We start from the raw sequence: 15,179 nt of genomic DNA, 5'->3' as shown, positions 1-15,179 counted from the left end.
GGCCACCTTCTTGATCTTTCTAAGCCTAGGATGACCACACAGCTGAGGCTGTCACAGGCTGGGGAGGGCAGGCATGAGTGACCAGGAATGGCCTCACCCATTTGAGCACCAGGCAGCATTTCCCCTGTCCTGAGTGAGTTCAATCTGCACCGTTGAGCTTTCCAAACATAGACTAAGAGAATTACATGGTCTACGACATACAGTATGGCTGAAAGGATGGCCTCTGCAAATATTTAGTCTTAAAGCTATGTGCTAGACATAGGTTTTGCTTTTGGTTTTCTTTCTTTCTTTTCTTTTTTGCAGTACTGGGGTTTGAACTCATAGCCCTATAGTTGATAGGTAAGCATTCTACCACTTAAGCCACATCTCCAGCCCTCTAGATATAGTTTTAAACAATTATCTAGGGGGCATTTGGGCAAAATAGTGTGTGGGCCACTGCTCTGAGGAATCCTGTCTCCTGCAGTAAGTCACTTTTTATTTTTTTCCCTCACATGACTCTTTGGTGACTGCTACAGGATGTCCTTTCTGTTGGGGTTTCCACCAAGATATCTGCGTGGGGACACAAGAGGGTTTATGGAAAGGCCTTGAGCAAGGGCTAGCCTCATTTTCATTTCCTCACCCATGTGCCTGATTTGGGGGACTCTGGCCTGGTTCCCTGGCTCCAGATCACCAGATTCTGGCAGTCAGTACCATCAGGCTCTGTCAACCAGTACATGCATCTGGTGATGCCAAAGCTCCATCTTCCCGGGAAGGTAAGGCCTCCTCCTTCCAAGGTCAACAGACCACTGGATGGGGGCCATGTGGGAGTCGTGCCATGTGCGTGCCTCCCTCGTGGAGTGGCTCAGCAGCCAAACTATTTCTGAGCCAAGGCACCGCAGGCCCCTACCTTTTCTCTGGCCCTGGCCCCTACCTCACTGACTCCTGAGGTCCACAACATCTCAATGGGTCTCCAAATTCTCCAAAATTCTCCAAATTCTTCCACTGTGAGCATGAGTGAGGGAAACCTGAAGAGATGTGACTAAATAAAGCTGTGATGAGCTGTTAAGATGATTTAGAAGGGTAAGTTCTTGGCTGTGTGCTACGGCCTCATAGGCCATTAAAGGTCATGGCTCTGACCTCAACACCCAAGGGAGCCCTGGTGAGGGGCTCTGAGGAGCATATGTGAGCATCACCTAGCAAGACTCAGAGAAGGTGCTTCCTCCATGGGATGCCCAGTCCATCACAGGACCTCCTGGAAGGGAGTGATGCCTGAGGTCAGTTAGGAATGCCCAGGCATTTCTGCAGACGGTGGACAGGGAACTAGGTGGCTTTCATTTCCTATTTATCAACCTTGATGAAAACAGAGTCACCATTAAAGGCAGTGATGTATTGATTATAGAATTCAAAAAGGAAAAACGCTGCTCATACAATGTGACGTTACACAGAATCCAACCTTGGCTACCTGAATAAAATCCCATGTAAGGATCACCTGTCGCAGTTGGGCACTTTCCATTTTACTACTGTTCACGTTCTTAGCAAAACAAAACAAGAAAAGCAGCCCCCAGAGATAGATTTCTGGCCCGTTCTGGCCCTAGGTTACCTGGTCCCAGGCTGTCACATTCCACCAAAACTTCACTGGCCTGGGTCTTCAGGGGTGGCACAATGATGGTACGGGGGTTGCCCGTGCAGTGACTCTCCAGGCCTCCCTTGGTGTCGAAGGTGTTGGTGCTGTTGGGCCCAGCGCGCTGCTGCACGGTATAGGGGCTGGTGTTACTGGAGGAGTCGGAGTAGGGAGAGTCGTGGACTGTGACGCAGCTGATGACATTTTTTCTTTGCTTGGATACAGTGCTGGGAAGGGAAAGGGAGAAGTGAGAACCGTGAGAGGACTGAGGTGTCACACCAAGCTAGCATTTCGGAGAACTCACTCTGTGGGGCGGGGGGAAGGAAAGGGCAGGGCTTACCACTGCTTCTGGAAACTGGTTTACTGACAGGCCTGGCTGTCCCTGTGTGGCCCACTCAGCTGAGCCATGTAGCAACTCCCTCTGGACCGCTAGAATAGGTCATCTGAGCAAGGACAGAGAATCTGCAAGAAGCAGGCCTCCCGAGGACCTGGGGTGGGAGGGCAACCCCATCAGAAGGGAAATGGTTCTAAGTGTAGGCTTGGGGCCCACGAGAACCAGCAGACCTTAAGTTCTGCTGCAGCTGGAGGGACACAAGATGTGAGGCTCTAGGAGACCAACCCCAACACCATGATTCAGGCTGCTGAGAAGGGGAAATCAGAGCTGGACATCCACTGTCAGCTCTTTGTTCTGAGGGGTGACTTTGTATGCACATCATCCAGGACCCTGGGGAGGTCCCTGCTTAAGGGGACTGGCCTTCCTGAAGCTTCCCCACTCTGGGGTGGGAACCAAGATCAGGAGGAGACAGCGCTGCAGTGGCCTGGTGTAAAAGCTCCTGTATGCTGATGCCACAAGGGCACCCCTGGCCTTTATCTTCTAACAGGGACTTCATCCAAGGACAGGGAGGACCTGGGCTTGGGATGGCTCTTGGCCAGCATCTTCTTTTTAGAGGTCTTTTCGTCAGTGTGGTTCTCTGGGAACCAATCCTGTCTGCCTCCTGGCTCCAGCTGAGAGGCTGCTGGGATGATGGATGTGGAATTTGTTGCTTTACTGTGCAAGGTTTTAAAAATGGATGTTCTTCTATTTTTGGATATTGATTATTTATTTTTAAGAAATAACAACTGTTTAAGTAAGCTGGCCAGTTTCCAGCTAACTTGATAAGGAAAGAAGCTAGTATATATAGAACTAGATGGACTTCCGACGACACCCTCTCCACCCCAGGGGTCTTGCCCAATGTCACAGAGCCAGGACAGACGTTTTCCAAGGACAGTGTCTGCCACTGAAGGTAGCACACTCAAGTGGGCACACTCAAGGGCCTTGGGGCAGCCAGGCAGAAGGTAAGTGGGAGGACAGAGCACACCTGCAGACCTGCAGAGGCTGAAGGGGTGATAGGGTGAAGGCCCATGGTGGGGGGTCCAGCACACTGATGGCTAGGCTGGACAAATCCTCTGGTGGCTGTATACTCTGCCTGCTTGGGTTTGGGGCAGAAGTGTCCTAACTGGGTTTGTAAGTAAGGACGTGGACTTGCAGCTAGATATCTACCTTCAGCATATGACAAGACCCTGGGCAGCTGTTCAACCTTTTGGGGATCTGGTTGCCTTTGTAGTAAATCGTGGGCAATAACAGAACCTGTACCACAGGCTTGTTCAGAGAACTAAGTGAGAAAATACAGGCAAAGCACTTTGAATAGTGCATGACACACAGTAAGCGTTCTATAAAAGTTAGCTACTAAGATTATTATAGAGATTGAAGCATCCAGAATCCAAAAACCTAAAATCCAAAATGCTCCAAAATCCAAACCTTTGACTACTGACATGATCCCGCAAGTGGAAAAAAAATTCCACACCTGCCCTCCTAGGACAGGTAGCAGTCAAAATACAGCCACACTACAGATACTGCATAAAATTCTCTTCAGGCAATGTATAGAAGGTAGATGTGAACCTTAAATAAATTTCATGTTGGGACTTGACTCAACATCCCGAAGATATTTCATTATGTATATTCAAATATTCAAAAATTCAAAAACATCTGAAATCCAAAACACTTCTGGTCTCCAGCATTTGGGATGTGTACCCTGTTGTTAGAATCAGTTGTGCCACCTTAACACTTAGGAAAAGGCTTGCAAAAAAACTTATCTGGGCAAAGAGAATTCTATCTGGGTAAGGGCTAGAAGGCCCCCCTCCCCCATAGCCTGTGCATAAACTAAAAGATTGAAAGGAAAGGAAATGACAAGTCATCAGTAGGGTCTGTGATAGGTGCCACAGGGAACACCTGTACAAAGACTGTAATTCATGTCTCTGCCCTCAAGAAGATTAAAATCTCAGTGGGAGACTGTATAGCAACATGACAAGTTAAACAGTAAAAGCTTTAAAATAACCAGTTAAAGAGAAGAACGGCTGTCACCAGCCTTCCGTGATTAACTGTCAAATGATTAACTGTCATAATTGTTCAGAACTCAAAAGAAGGTTGAGAGTGAAATGTCTGCATATATTTACAGCTCTTCACATTAACTTAGATAAAACAGCTACTTTTTAATTAATAAAGGGCCACATTTCTCACTTGTAACAGTTTAAACACGAAGAGTCCATACGCTCACTTGCGCAAAAAAGGTAAACATAACCAAAGGACCGATTCTGTTCCTAGGCGTGTTCTGGCAGGTGCTCACACAGTATTTCTGTGTCACTGTTCATAGCTGCTATGGTTATTCACCACAGCCAAAGGAAGGAAGCAATGGAAGTGTGCAAGAACAGAGGATTGAATAAACAAAATACGGCAGCACTGTACTACAGAGGACCGCTCAGTTATTAGGTCAGGTGAAGCTCCAGTATGGATGAACCTTGAAAAGATCAAGTGGAATAAGCCAGAAACAAATACTGTGTGACTCCACATACATGAAATCTTTAGAACAGGCAAGTTCCTACGGAAGGAAAACAGATTAGAGGACCCCGAGGCTGGGGAGCAGTGATCTCAGCTTTCTCAGGTTCTGAGTAATTAGAAAATGAGCAAGTTCAACAAGCAAAACATACACACTACACTAATTTTGGCCAAATTAATCTGTCCTCAAACAAAATTCAAATTGGGCACATTCTTTATCCAAGTTTAGAAATTGTGGAGAAGCTTCAGATTAATATAGGCTATAGAATATAGTTCTAACGAATAGAACTTTCTGAAGGTACAATGGGCAACAGTCTTGTAAGAGCTGCCAGCTTTGCCCAGACCTGTAAGACCCCACAGGGGAAACCGATAGGTAGTAAAGTGAATGAATCTTCCCATAAAATTCACTTTATCTTCATAAAGTGAATGAATCTTCCCATCAAAGGCAGTGGATTCCTGCCTGTCAGGGGAATATCAGTGTCTTGTCATCTTCTAAGGTCCCAAGCCTTTGTAGCTGGGAAGACCCTATGCCTACAGAGCAAATATGTGTGACACAGCTTAATGCTGACTTACTTATCATTTTGTATTTATATGCAATGGGCAGCCAGGCACTGGTGGCTCATGCCTGTAATTCTAGCTACTCAGGAGGCAGAGATCAGGAGGACCATGGTTCAAAGCCAGCCCTGTGCAAGTAGTTCATGAGACCCTATCTTGAAAAAACCCTTCATAAAAAAGGGCTGGTGGAGTGGCTCAAGTGGTAAAGTGTCTGCTTAGCAAGTGTGAGGCCCTGAGTTCAAACCCCAGTGCCATCCAAAAAAAAGAAAGTATATGCAATAGGTTTGGGAAAGGTGAATTAATTTTTTCTTTTTTTGTGGTACTGGGGTTTGAACTCAGGACCTTGTACTTGCCAGGTTAGGTGCTCTACCACTTGAGCCACCCCCCGCCCAGCCCTTTTTGCTTTAGGTATTTTTAAAATAGGGTCTCACATTTGTTTTTTCTGGAACAGAGTCTCACATTTTTTTGGACTGTGGTCCTCCTATTTACATCTCTTGTGTAGCTGCGATGTCAGGCACGTGCCACCACATCCAGCTTACTGGTTGTCATGTCACTGGGGTCTTACTAGCTTTTTTTTGCTAGGGCTAGCCTTGAACAGAGACCCTCTCAATAGCTACTTCCTGAGTATCTGGGATTATAGACATGAGCCAAGGCACCTGGTCTCATAATTTTTATTTTTAGACAGGGTCTTGATATGTAGCCTAAACTGTCCTGAAATGTAATCCTCCTACCTCCACACCAGACTTATGAATTAACTTGACAGCTCTATTCCTAATTTCTTCTATTGTTAGAAATGTCTGTGCACTACCTAAATATACTATCCAGATTAGAGACTGATACGAGTTGCTAAATGAGTCACTTTACAAATGAGCACACATTTGAGATTGCCACAGCGAATTCTTTAGGATCATCTATGTCAATACTGCTGGGATTCATCCCACTGTTGTGTCTGTTATTGATAGCATATCAATCCCATTTCGGGTTGGCGAATGGAAGTGAGACACGGTGATAGGAGTAGAATGGGGAATATTTGCTCAAATGGCCTGACAGCCTTCATTTCTGAATAAAGAGCAAAGCCGCGGGAGCTCGAGACTGCGTTGTGTTGTCATGGCAATAGATGATTTTCATCATTTTAAAATGATGAAAAGAAATAAGGAGGTAAGAAGAATAGAAGGCAGGCCCAATGGAGAAAACAGTGCCAGAGAATCAGAGAGGAACCTGTGACCCTGTCTCTGCAGGGTTCTATCTGGAATGCAGTTCTGATTTCTATTTGTTAATCTCAGTCAATTTCACCCTTCAAGACCAAGGTCAAAATTCATCTCCTCCAATAGACTTTTCGTGGCTCCTTTCACTCCTGACTTCATAGACAATGCTATCCGTGAAAATACTACTCTCCTGTTACAACCCTGATGACCAAAAGTAGGTACGCTTTATGGGCACACACCAACTAAAAAAGTGTCATCTATGTAATTAATATCTCCTTCAGTCCGCACAGCAAGACTATGCAGTAAAGGATACGATTACTTTCACTATAATGACAAGAAACTGCAGCCATGGAGGGCTTGGGTCACCTGTATGCCCAGGGTCACAGAGCTAGTAAGGGACAGAGTCAGGATGGAACCCTGCATCTGCACTCTTAGCCACTAAGCGACATAGATTTTCTCTCCCTCGAGAGGTACTCAGTAAGCACTGAAAATGTAAAATGATGTAGGCTCCCTGTTCTGGTTCCTCCAGGGCTGTATTTGGTGACAGTGGTGTTCTCTGGGCTTGGAGCAAGTGGTGTGTGATGGTTTGCATGGACAGCTTCCCAGCTAATGAAAATGAGTGAGGTGGTCTTGGCCACCCTCCCTGCTCTGTTCCCAAGTCCTTCTACCCTAAATCTCTCAGACCAGAAATAAGAGGCTGATGACTCCTAACTTGCCCTTCATGTGGGAGAAGGACCAGAAGACAGTACGTCCAGGTCAAGGTGCTCTTTCTGACGTTATGTAGCTCTTGATTTAAAGCCATTAGTGAGAAGAAGAAAATTCTTCATTTAAATATGGGGCATACATTCCATCCAAGTCTATCGTGTGTGTGACTATGTCTGTGTGCGTACACCCACATATACGTCACTTTCTAGAGAAATCACAATCAGGGTCTGGAAGGATCCAGGAATGGTGACTCAGTCCTCACCCATCAGATGCAAGAGAAGGAAGTCTTCGTTCTCCTTCCATTTTCTTCTGCAGCCCAGTCTCCCTCTTCCTAAACCAGGCCAGGAGCTTGACTCAGCTCTCAATCACATCAGGCCCACCTACTGAGCACCACTCTCCCTGATGATATAGGACCTTGGCTCTGCCCTCCCTCCTCTCTGAAAGGCAATGAGTCAACCAGCAGGTTGCCACACATTAGTGTGGCTCTGTAATGTGCTGAAGAGTTAGGACAAGCTTCTAGGATAGACAGTAGGGTGCAGTGTTGCTTATTCAGAATGTAGCCCCTAAGCCACTCCACTCTGCACACTGGGGTGTTTTGATTTGAGTCCTGTAATGAGGACACAGTGAAGTCCGCTGGACCTAACATCCTCCCACTGCCAGGGATGAGTCACTTGACTGAAATATCTTTCAGATCTGGATGTATGCTTTAACTTGAAACAGACAGGCAGTAAAGTCCCTTCACACGACACTGTGTGTCTGGTTCCTTGGTTCCTTCACTCCAGTTGAAACCCCAGTTCCCATGAGTGCCGCACCAGGTTGACTGCAAGCGGCTTCTTAACTGCTAACAGAGGTGGTTGAGCTAGATGGTTGTGGGTGGTGGTGGAAAGCAATGCCATTTGGGGTTGCTTTTTGCCTAGGCAATAATGTGTTTTCCTTCCTCTAGATGCTAATTTTTTGAGTCAAAGGCTTTAGAACAGCAGTTCGTCAGTTTCCTGACTATGTATCAGATATAATAATTTCTCTAGGTTTTCAATTTAACTTAAAGAAGAAAACTATTTGGGTCAAGTATTTTATATAAGCATTTCTTTTTGGCAGTACTAAAGTTTGAACTCAGGGCCTCATGCTTGTTAGGCAGGTGCTCTACCACTTGAGGCTGCTGGTCCTTTTTTGTGTTGGGTATTTTCAAGATAGGGCCTTGAGATCTGTTTGTCCTTGAACTTCCATTCTCCTGATCTCTGCCTCCTTGAGTCACTTTTAAAATGCTTATGTAGCTAGGCGTCAGTGACTAGTGGCTATAATCCTAGCTACTCAGGAAGTAGAGATCAGGAGAATAGAGGTTCGAAGGCAGCCCTGGGGCAAATAGTTTGCGAGACCCTATCTTGAAAAAAACCATCACATACACACATAAAAGGGCCACTGCTCAAGGTGTAGGCACTGAGTTCAAACCCCGTACTGCTGAAAAAAAAAAAAGTGACTCAAGTAACTTTTTATATCTAAAAAATTGAGTGATATTTACGAAACAATTTTTAGCAACATTGGCTAGAACAGTCTTTGAGCGCTGCTTACACATGCAAAGTGAAGGGCAGAAAGTAGCTGTGCCCTTGTGACCTTAGTAAAATAATCCACCTGCCAGACACAGCCAAGTAATTGACTGAATGAATATATGAATGAATAATGGAGACTGGGCAAAGTGATTTCTAGCTGATCAGTAGAAATGAACCACTTGGGTTACACACTTTAAAAATTATCCTCGTCACCCAAGGTTATATGTCATGGCCTGTACAAGACAGTTTTAGCAATAAGGCAAGGGTGGCATATGTGCACCTGTAAACTTTGTCCAAGGAGATTCCAGGTGAGAAAAGATGGCTTGTTCAGCATGGGTAGACAGTTAAATGTGTCTCTCATCAAAATCACCTCTAAAAATTTAAGATAAGATCAGTTCTACTATTTATTCTGGGGGGTGGGGTGATATGCAGAAATATATGGTTACTATTTGGGTTTTTTTTTGTCTTTAGGCCAACTCTTTAGCCATGACCAAAGAGTACCCTAGTCCAACAGTGACTCATTGAAATAAAGGTGTCCAATGACCCTTTGGTGGCCTGCCCTCTTACTAAACTTGTCTCCAAGAATTCAAAGAGCCAACTTCTGCCCTTCCTTTCAGTGTGTTCCAGCACACTGGCAAATGTCTGGCATGAAATGGCGGGCTCAGTGCACACTGCTCTGAACTCCTCACAGCATGGCTCCCTGCACACTCTGGGTGCTACCATGGCCTGGTGGTGGTCACCGGAAAAGCAGGACAGAATTAATAATTGTTCAGCTAAAGACTAAAGAGAAGCCAGTTATTTTTGCCAGTAATTAAGTCTGCCATTTCTTCACTGGCCTGACAGTTGAATCTCAGTTCTGGTACTTTAACCTTTATCAACTTGGGTGAGTCACTTACCTCTCCTGGGCCTCAGTTTCTTCATCTATCAAATGGGAAAAGGAGCCTGAGTATGCAATCAAATGCCAAGCAGGATAGTGCAGTGAAAGCACTTGGTAAATGCTCGCTACCAACCTCTCTCTTCAGTTCATCCTCTCCTAGTTGGCCTCCTATATGTTCTGGAATTCTCTTTACAGGTGGGACTTGTAGCCAGCTATCTGCCCTGACAACTAAGTGTTGCATATTTGAGGTTAGGAGTAATAATTTTACCTTGGCATTCATTAAGAATTTCTAGGCAATGTAGATTAATTAGTCTTAGTCTAAAAAGATGGGTGTACCTCATTTGTCTGATGCTGGTGCTAAAAGACTGGTAGTAGAGGCCAGGCTTCCATCCACAGGAGCATCACCAGCCACTGATTCTCCAGCTATGGTACTGAGGCTGAGTCAGGATAAGGCAAAGTTACAGGTTTAGCATTGGGAACCAGCAGTTCTAGAACTGGGGTCAGTAGCAGAAGTGAGGTCAGGAACACAAAGCTCAGACGCAAGATGGTCAGGGGGGAAGGGGGAATGAGGCTTACAGACAACATAAGGGAGGGAAGGTCTCCATTGCTCAAACTGGAGCCTGTGGCCAAGTGGTCCTCTAGGACCACTGGGAGTGTATCTTTGTTTTTCCAGCATTGATGTTTTCCTGAGAGCCCCCCAGCACCTCCTGACAAAGCCCACCATTCCTGTCTAAGGGAAAACTCTCAACAGCCCTCCTTCTACCTGAAATCAGTTTCCTCTGGTCCACTTTCTCCTGGACAAGCTTCCCACCCCTCTTCCCTGCCATCTCCTTCAGCTAATCCCCTCAGGGTACCTGTACTGCCTTGCTAGATTTTCTGGAACGGCTGCTTTGCTTTGTGTTAGAATGATTTGTATGTGTCTTATCTTGCTTATTACTCTGTGTGCCTGGAGACAGACCATCTCCCCTATTTATGTGATACCTGCAGGTTCCAGAACACTGTCTTATGCTGGTGGGGCCAGTAAATATTTACTGTGCTAAATTTTATGATAGCTCTGATTTCTAAGAATCAGATCCTTCATCATATCCTCCCCCTACATTTTTTCTCATTCCTAAATGCAGTCAAAATAATGTGATCCCAATTACACAGTGCTTCTCTATAAATAAGACGGCTTCTGGCTTCCTTTTCTTATTTCACACAGACTCAAATATACTTTGCTATCTTCTTGGGTCCTAAGCCACTTTCTAAGGCAATGGCCATTTAGCTCTCCAGAAAACATTACGATCCTATCTTCGTCTGTGAGCGCCCTGTCACCACCGTGCGCAGCCGAGGCCTTGCAAGATTTATCTCTGGTCTCAGCTTGCTTACTTGCTAGAATGTTGCTGGCATGACTCCACCACTCTGGGCAGGCAGACAGGTGGGTCCCCCATACCTTGCACAGTATGAAGATGGGGTTCAGTAGCCCATTGCCAGTCTGTGGTTGTTCCTCACGTGTCACCTGCTCCTCCTCGGATGGATGCCCTCCCCTCTCGTTCCCTAAGGCTCTGAGTCACTTACATCAAGGTCCTTCTGAGTTGCCTTGCATTTCATTTGTGCTTCTTTCGGCAGAGTCTAGGGGCTGCTGGGGAAGCACATATGTGCCTCATTTAGCTTTGCCTTTTTTTTTTTTGTGGTACTGGGATTTGAACTCAGGGCCTTCACCTTGAGCCACTCCACCAGCCCTACTTTTGTGATGGGTTTTTTCAAGATAGGGTCTTGTGAACTATTTGCCCAGGTTGGCTTCAAACCCCAATACTCCTGAGCTCTGCCTCCTGAGTAGCTAGGATAACAGGCATGAGCCACTGGCACCTGGCTTAGCTTTGCTTTCTGCTCTCAGCCCTGTCAGCTGTCTGGTTGGTGGAGAGATGGCTCTCATCCTCTTTGTCCTCAAACACACTGTTCACTTTACTCCCAAGCACTTATGTTCAGAGTCAGTGTCAACTCAAATCTCAGACTTCAAAAAGGAGATTCCAATCTAGTTGACTTAGCAGTCAATTTTAAACTACTTTTGCTCATTTCCAGTTTTGTGCAAGGTGGTCCAGCCCTTCTTAAAGCCAGTGCTACAAATGTGTGGCCTGGGTCCAGTCTTGGGCTGGGAAAAAACTTTCTCCTTGTAAAGGGACTACTGAGCCAGGTGAAGATGGAGTCTACAAGACTCTTGGGTGTAGGGGGTGAGGTGCTGGGGACGATGGGGCACTGACTTAACTTGGGGCTGTAATCAAAAGGGAAACTGAGGCCAGTCCTGGAATTGGCACATGTGCAGTAAAGCAATACTGGTCTACAAATGTGTGCCTGGTCTTACCCTATGTCCCCTCTGATACCTGGAAAATGAGAGGACCAGAAATGTCTCACTGTGTTCTCTCAAATACACTGCCAATCAGGCAGAGCCATTCAACAAGAAGGAGGACACCTGAATGAGACATATACCAGCATTACGGTGAAGAAACCCCAAACCACTCAACTTTTCGTCATAAACATGGGGAGAGGGAGAGAGACAGCTCACACAGGAACAGCCATAACGAGGAGGATGCTTTAATCAGTCTATCTGCACATTCTGTCATGATTTCAAACCTGAGCATTTATTATCTAATCAAAAGGATTTGTGATTACTAATTAGTTACATTGTATCCAATCAGTAATTAATAATCAGGGCCTAATTGGGAATGTTGAGTTTGCACCCAGTCATGGGATACACGCTGACTGACAGCACTGGGCTTAATTGACAACCTTCCCTGGTCCTTGGTCCCCACCCAAAGGCATAAGGTGGGGCTGTGAGACTTTGGGTTCTGTGAGGCCGGAAGCCCCTGTGGACACAGAAGGCCAGGGTGCATCAGGCTAGGCCACCTGAGCTGCACAGCCCATGTAGGAAGCATTATTTTGTTGGTGTCTGGCTTTGAAGCGTAGAAAAAAAGGCCTTGGTGCCAGGGTTAATAGTTTCTCAAATATAATAAATATTTCTTCCCTCTCCTCAGGAAGCACACAGAGAACAAAATGAATTATTACTACTTTGGAGTAAACAGTAATGCTCTCTGGGTGAAGAGCCAACTGGCAGTTTGAAAGTTTGGGTTAATCAGACACAGGGAAATTTTTGATTAATTGGACAATTACTTCGAAGTCTGAGTGAGTCAAGTCACTGTTAGAGAGAGATGCTGACCAACTGGGAATGGATTCAATAGCCTGAGGTAGAGATTTTTAAGCTTATAAGGGTTGAAATAAACTGGTATTATGAGCCTGATTTTTATGGTCTCACATTCCCCAAATGTAGAGGGTTTGTGACTATTTTTTAAGACCAAAGTGACTCAGTCATTTTGGTTTTGAACAATTATGGCCAATCTGTTTGACAGTCTCTTGAAATCAGCTGAGGACCCAAGGACGTGGCAAAACCAAAATTTAGGGGACAGCAGGGAAGGATCACTGTGCTGATGATGGAAAGTGGATCAGATTTGTGGGTGACAGCCCAAGAGTGAGCTGGAGATACATGGCACCATGGAGCATAGGTACCCCCTCACCTGGTGGGGGCATGCTTCTGGTCCTCCTCCTCATCTGTGTCACTGCTGATGGTGATGACGCTGACCGTGGGGCTAGGGGTGTCTGGGATGACAATCGTTTGCCGCTGCCGCTCCCTGGTGGTGCTGGAGGCCACATCGCCCCACCCACAGGTGACCGAGGTGCTGCAGGCCGGGCTGCTGTGCACCATGGCGCAGCGGGGGGGCGTGTTCTCTTTGACACGCTTGGATCGCTGAGGGGAGCTGACGGCCTGTGAGGAGGACACCTCACAGGTGGAGACATTTCTGGAATGACAAAAACACACGTACTTACAGAGAAAGGTCAGGCCCAGCAACTCCTTTCAAAGAGTCCAGCAATCTAGAAACACCAGCTTTGCCAAATCTCCATGGGAAAAAGTCTGAGAGCCAAACCTATTAGACTCCGTCTGTGACACAGAAAGTGTCATCTCTGAAGGCCTTTCGGTGTCAACATGCAGGTAAGGACTGCAGCCTAGCCTTCCGGGGACAAAGGTTAGACTTCTAGGGGCAGGTGTCCTGACCAGAATCTTGGCCGTGAACTGCCCCAACATGGCTGCCATCTTCAGGACCAAGGCCCCACTTTCTGGGCTCCATCTTGTCCTCCCTCAATGGTACATCTTATTTTGGAAGTGGTGAGAGAAGTGGTGTTTGCCACATAAAGCTTTGATTTGCTTGATAATGGACTTCTAGTATTTATTAAATTAAAACACTCCTCTCTTTCTTGTTTTGCTTTGTGGTGTTGGGGATCAAATCCAGGTCCTTATGGAGCCACACTGATAGCCTAAAACACTTATTTCTTAAGAGTTGCTGGATCTAGGGACTGGTGGAGTGGCTCAAGTGGTAAAGTGCTTGCCTAGTAAGCATGAGGCCCTGAGTTCAAACCCTAGTACTGCATCAAAGGAAAAAAAAAAAAAAGAAATAAAAGTTTCTTGATCTAAAGGACTTAACTTTGTTGGCCTTAATGTTCTCCCGCCTTCCTCCTTGGGCAAAATATATGGCCATTTTCAATGTGAATGTACAATAAAAAAAAAAAAAGCCTTTTTAAAAATTTTGACTCCTGAGCAGGAAAAAGTGCAAAAGGAAGAGGCATGCTTAAAAAGGGTCCTTTGGGGCTAGGAGTGTAGCTCAAGAGGTAGAGCGCTTGCCTAGCATGTGCAAGACCCTTGGTCCAATCCCTAGTAACACACACACACACACACACACACACACGTGTGCACACACACGTACACACATGCACACACACATGTGCACACATACGCACACATACACACGCACACATGCACACACACACACATATACACATGTGCACACACACACATGCAGAACCTTTTAATTTGGTTTTGAGTGACCTGAAATTTCTTATTAAGTTAGCCAATGGTTTCTGTCAAGTTTAGGGAAAAAACACCTTCTTCCATCCCTATCAAACCCTTGGCTGTGTCTATGCAGTGAAAGACCAAAGTCAATTTATGATGAAGCTTAGGACTGGGTATGTCCTTAGAGCTTCTAGCACCTTCTAGCTAAAGGGATGGCAGTAAAATGAAAATAATTCAGTAAAAGGTGGCTTATTTAATTTCCTACTCACTGGTATCAGCTATATTATTTAATCCTTTTTGATTATTAATAAGCTTCACTGATAAGATTGTTCCACTGTTTCTACTTGCCATAAACCTATGGATTTGTTACTGCTGATATGTTATGATTTTGAGATTACATTCTCACTGCTCCAGCCATTCAGTATCTCTACTTGGTTTGTGGAAGGAAAGTATGCCTGTCCACACCTCTCCCCAAGAGAGAGCCTCTGTCTGCTCTCTCAGGCTGCTTTGCTAAGGTACTGGTCTTAAAAAACAGGCAAACACATAACTCATGCCATAAGTATATTGGTCTTAAGCTGTATGGGCGGTGAGCCTTCATGAGGTCAGCTGTGTGGTGAGAGGACAGGGAGGGATGTGCTAGGCAGGTGGGGAGGCCAAAGGTCCTGACCACCCCTACATGGCCAAGATGAGCCTTCAGCATGCCAAGCTTAGTCCTGGTCAGCCCAGCATTTGGCATGACCACTGTCCTGGCTGGGAATGAAAGGGAATTGGAGATCAGGACAATGGCTTTTGTTGTTCTCCAATCTAATGATAGGGTGTGTTGTCACAGGGATGCTAAACAAAAGCATTCTGAAGGGCTGCACTGACCTGACATGAATTCCCCTTAGTTGTCAGAAATACCCAAATAAGGAATCTCGAAGAAGGATGTCAACTTGAGGAAGTCAG

General features: G+C 45.7%; 1 protein-coding gene across 5 annotated transcripts in view; it reads right to left on the bottom strand.

Annotated features, from left to right (window-relative positions):
* Positions 1-15,179, bottom strand: part of Hipk2 (homeodomain interacting protein kinase 2) — a 187,999-nt gene that overhangs the window by 16,027 nt on the left and 156,793 nt on the right. For all 5 annotated transcript variants that reach the window (XM_074062148.1, XM_074062131.1, XM_074062139.1 and 2 more), the window contains 2 exons: positions 12,907-13,188; positions 1,580-1,827 (listed from right to left, as the gene is read on the bottom strand). In XM_074062148.1, the coding sequence (XP_073918249.1) occupies positions 1,580-1,827; positions 12,907-13,188 (530 nt within the window). The remainder of the gene's footprint in view (positions 1-1,579; positions 1,828-12,906; positions 13,189-15,179) is intronic.

Source organism: Castor canadensis, chromosome 2, assembly GCF_047511655.1.
Source record: "Castor canadensis chromosome 2, mCasCan1.hap1v2, whole genome shotgun sequence".
Lineage (NCBI taxonomy): Eukaryota > Metazoa > Chordata > Mammalia > Rodentia > Castoridae > Castor > Castor canadensis.
The sequence above is the reverse complement of the archived record's forward strand: the minus strand, read 5'-3'. Positions and strand labels throughout refer to the sequence as shown.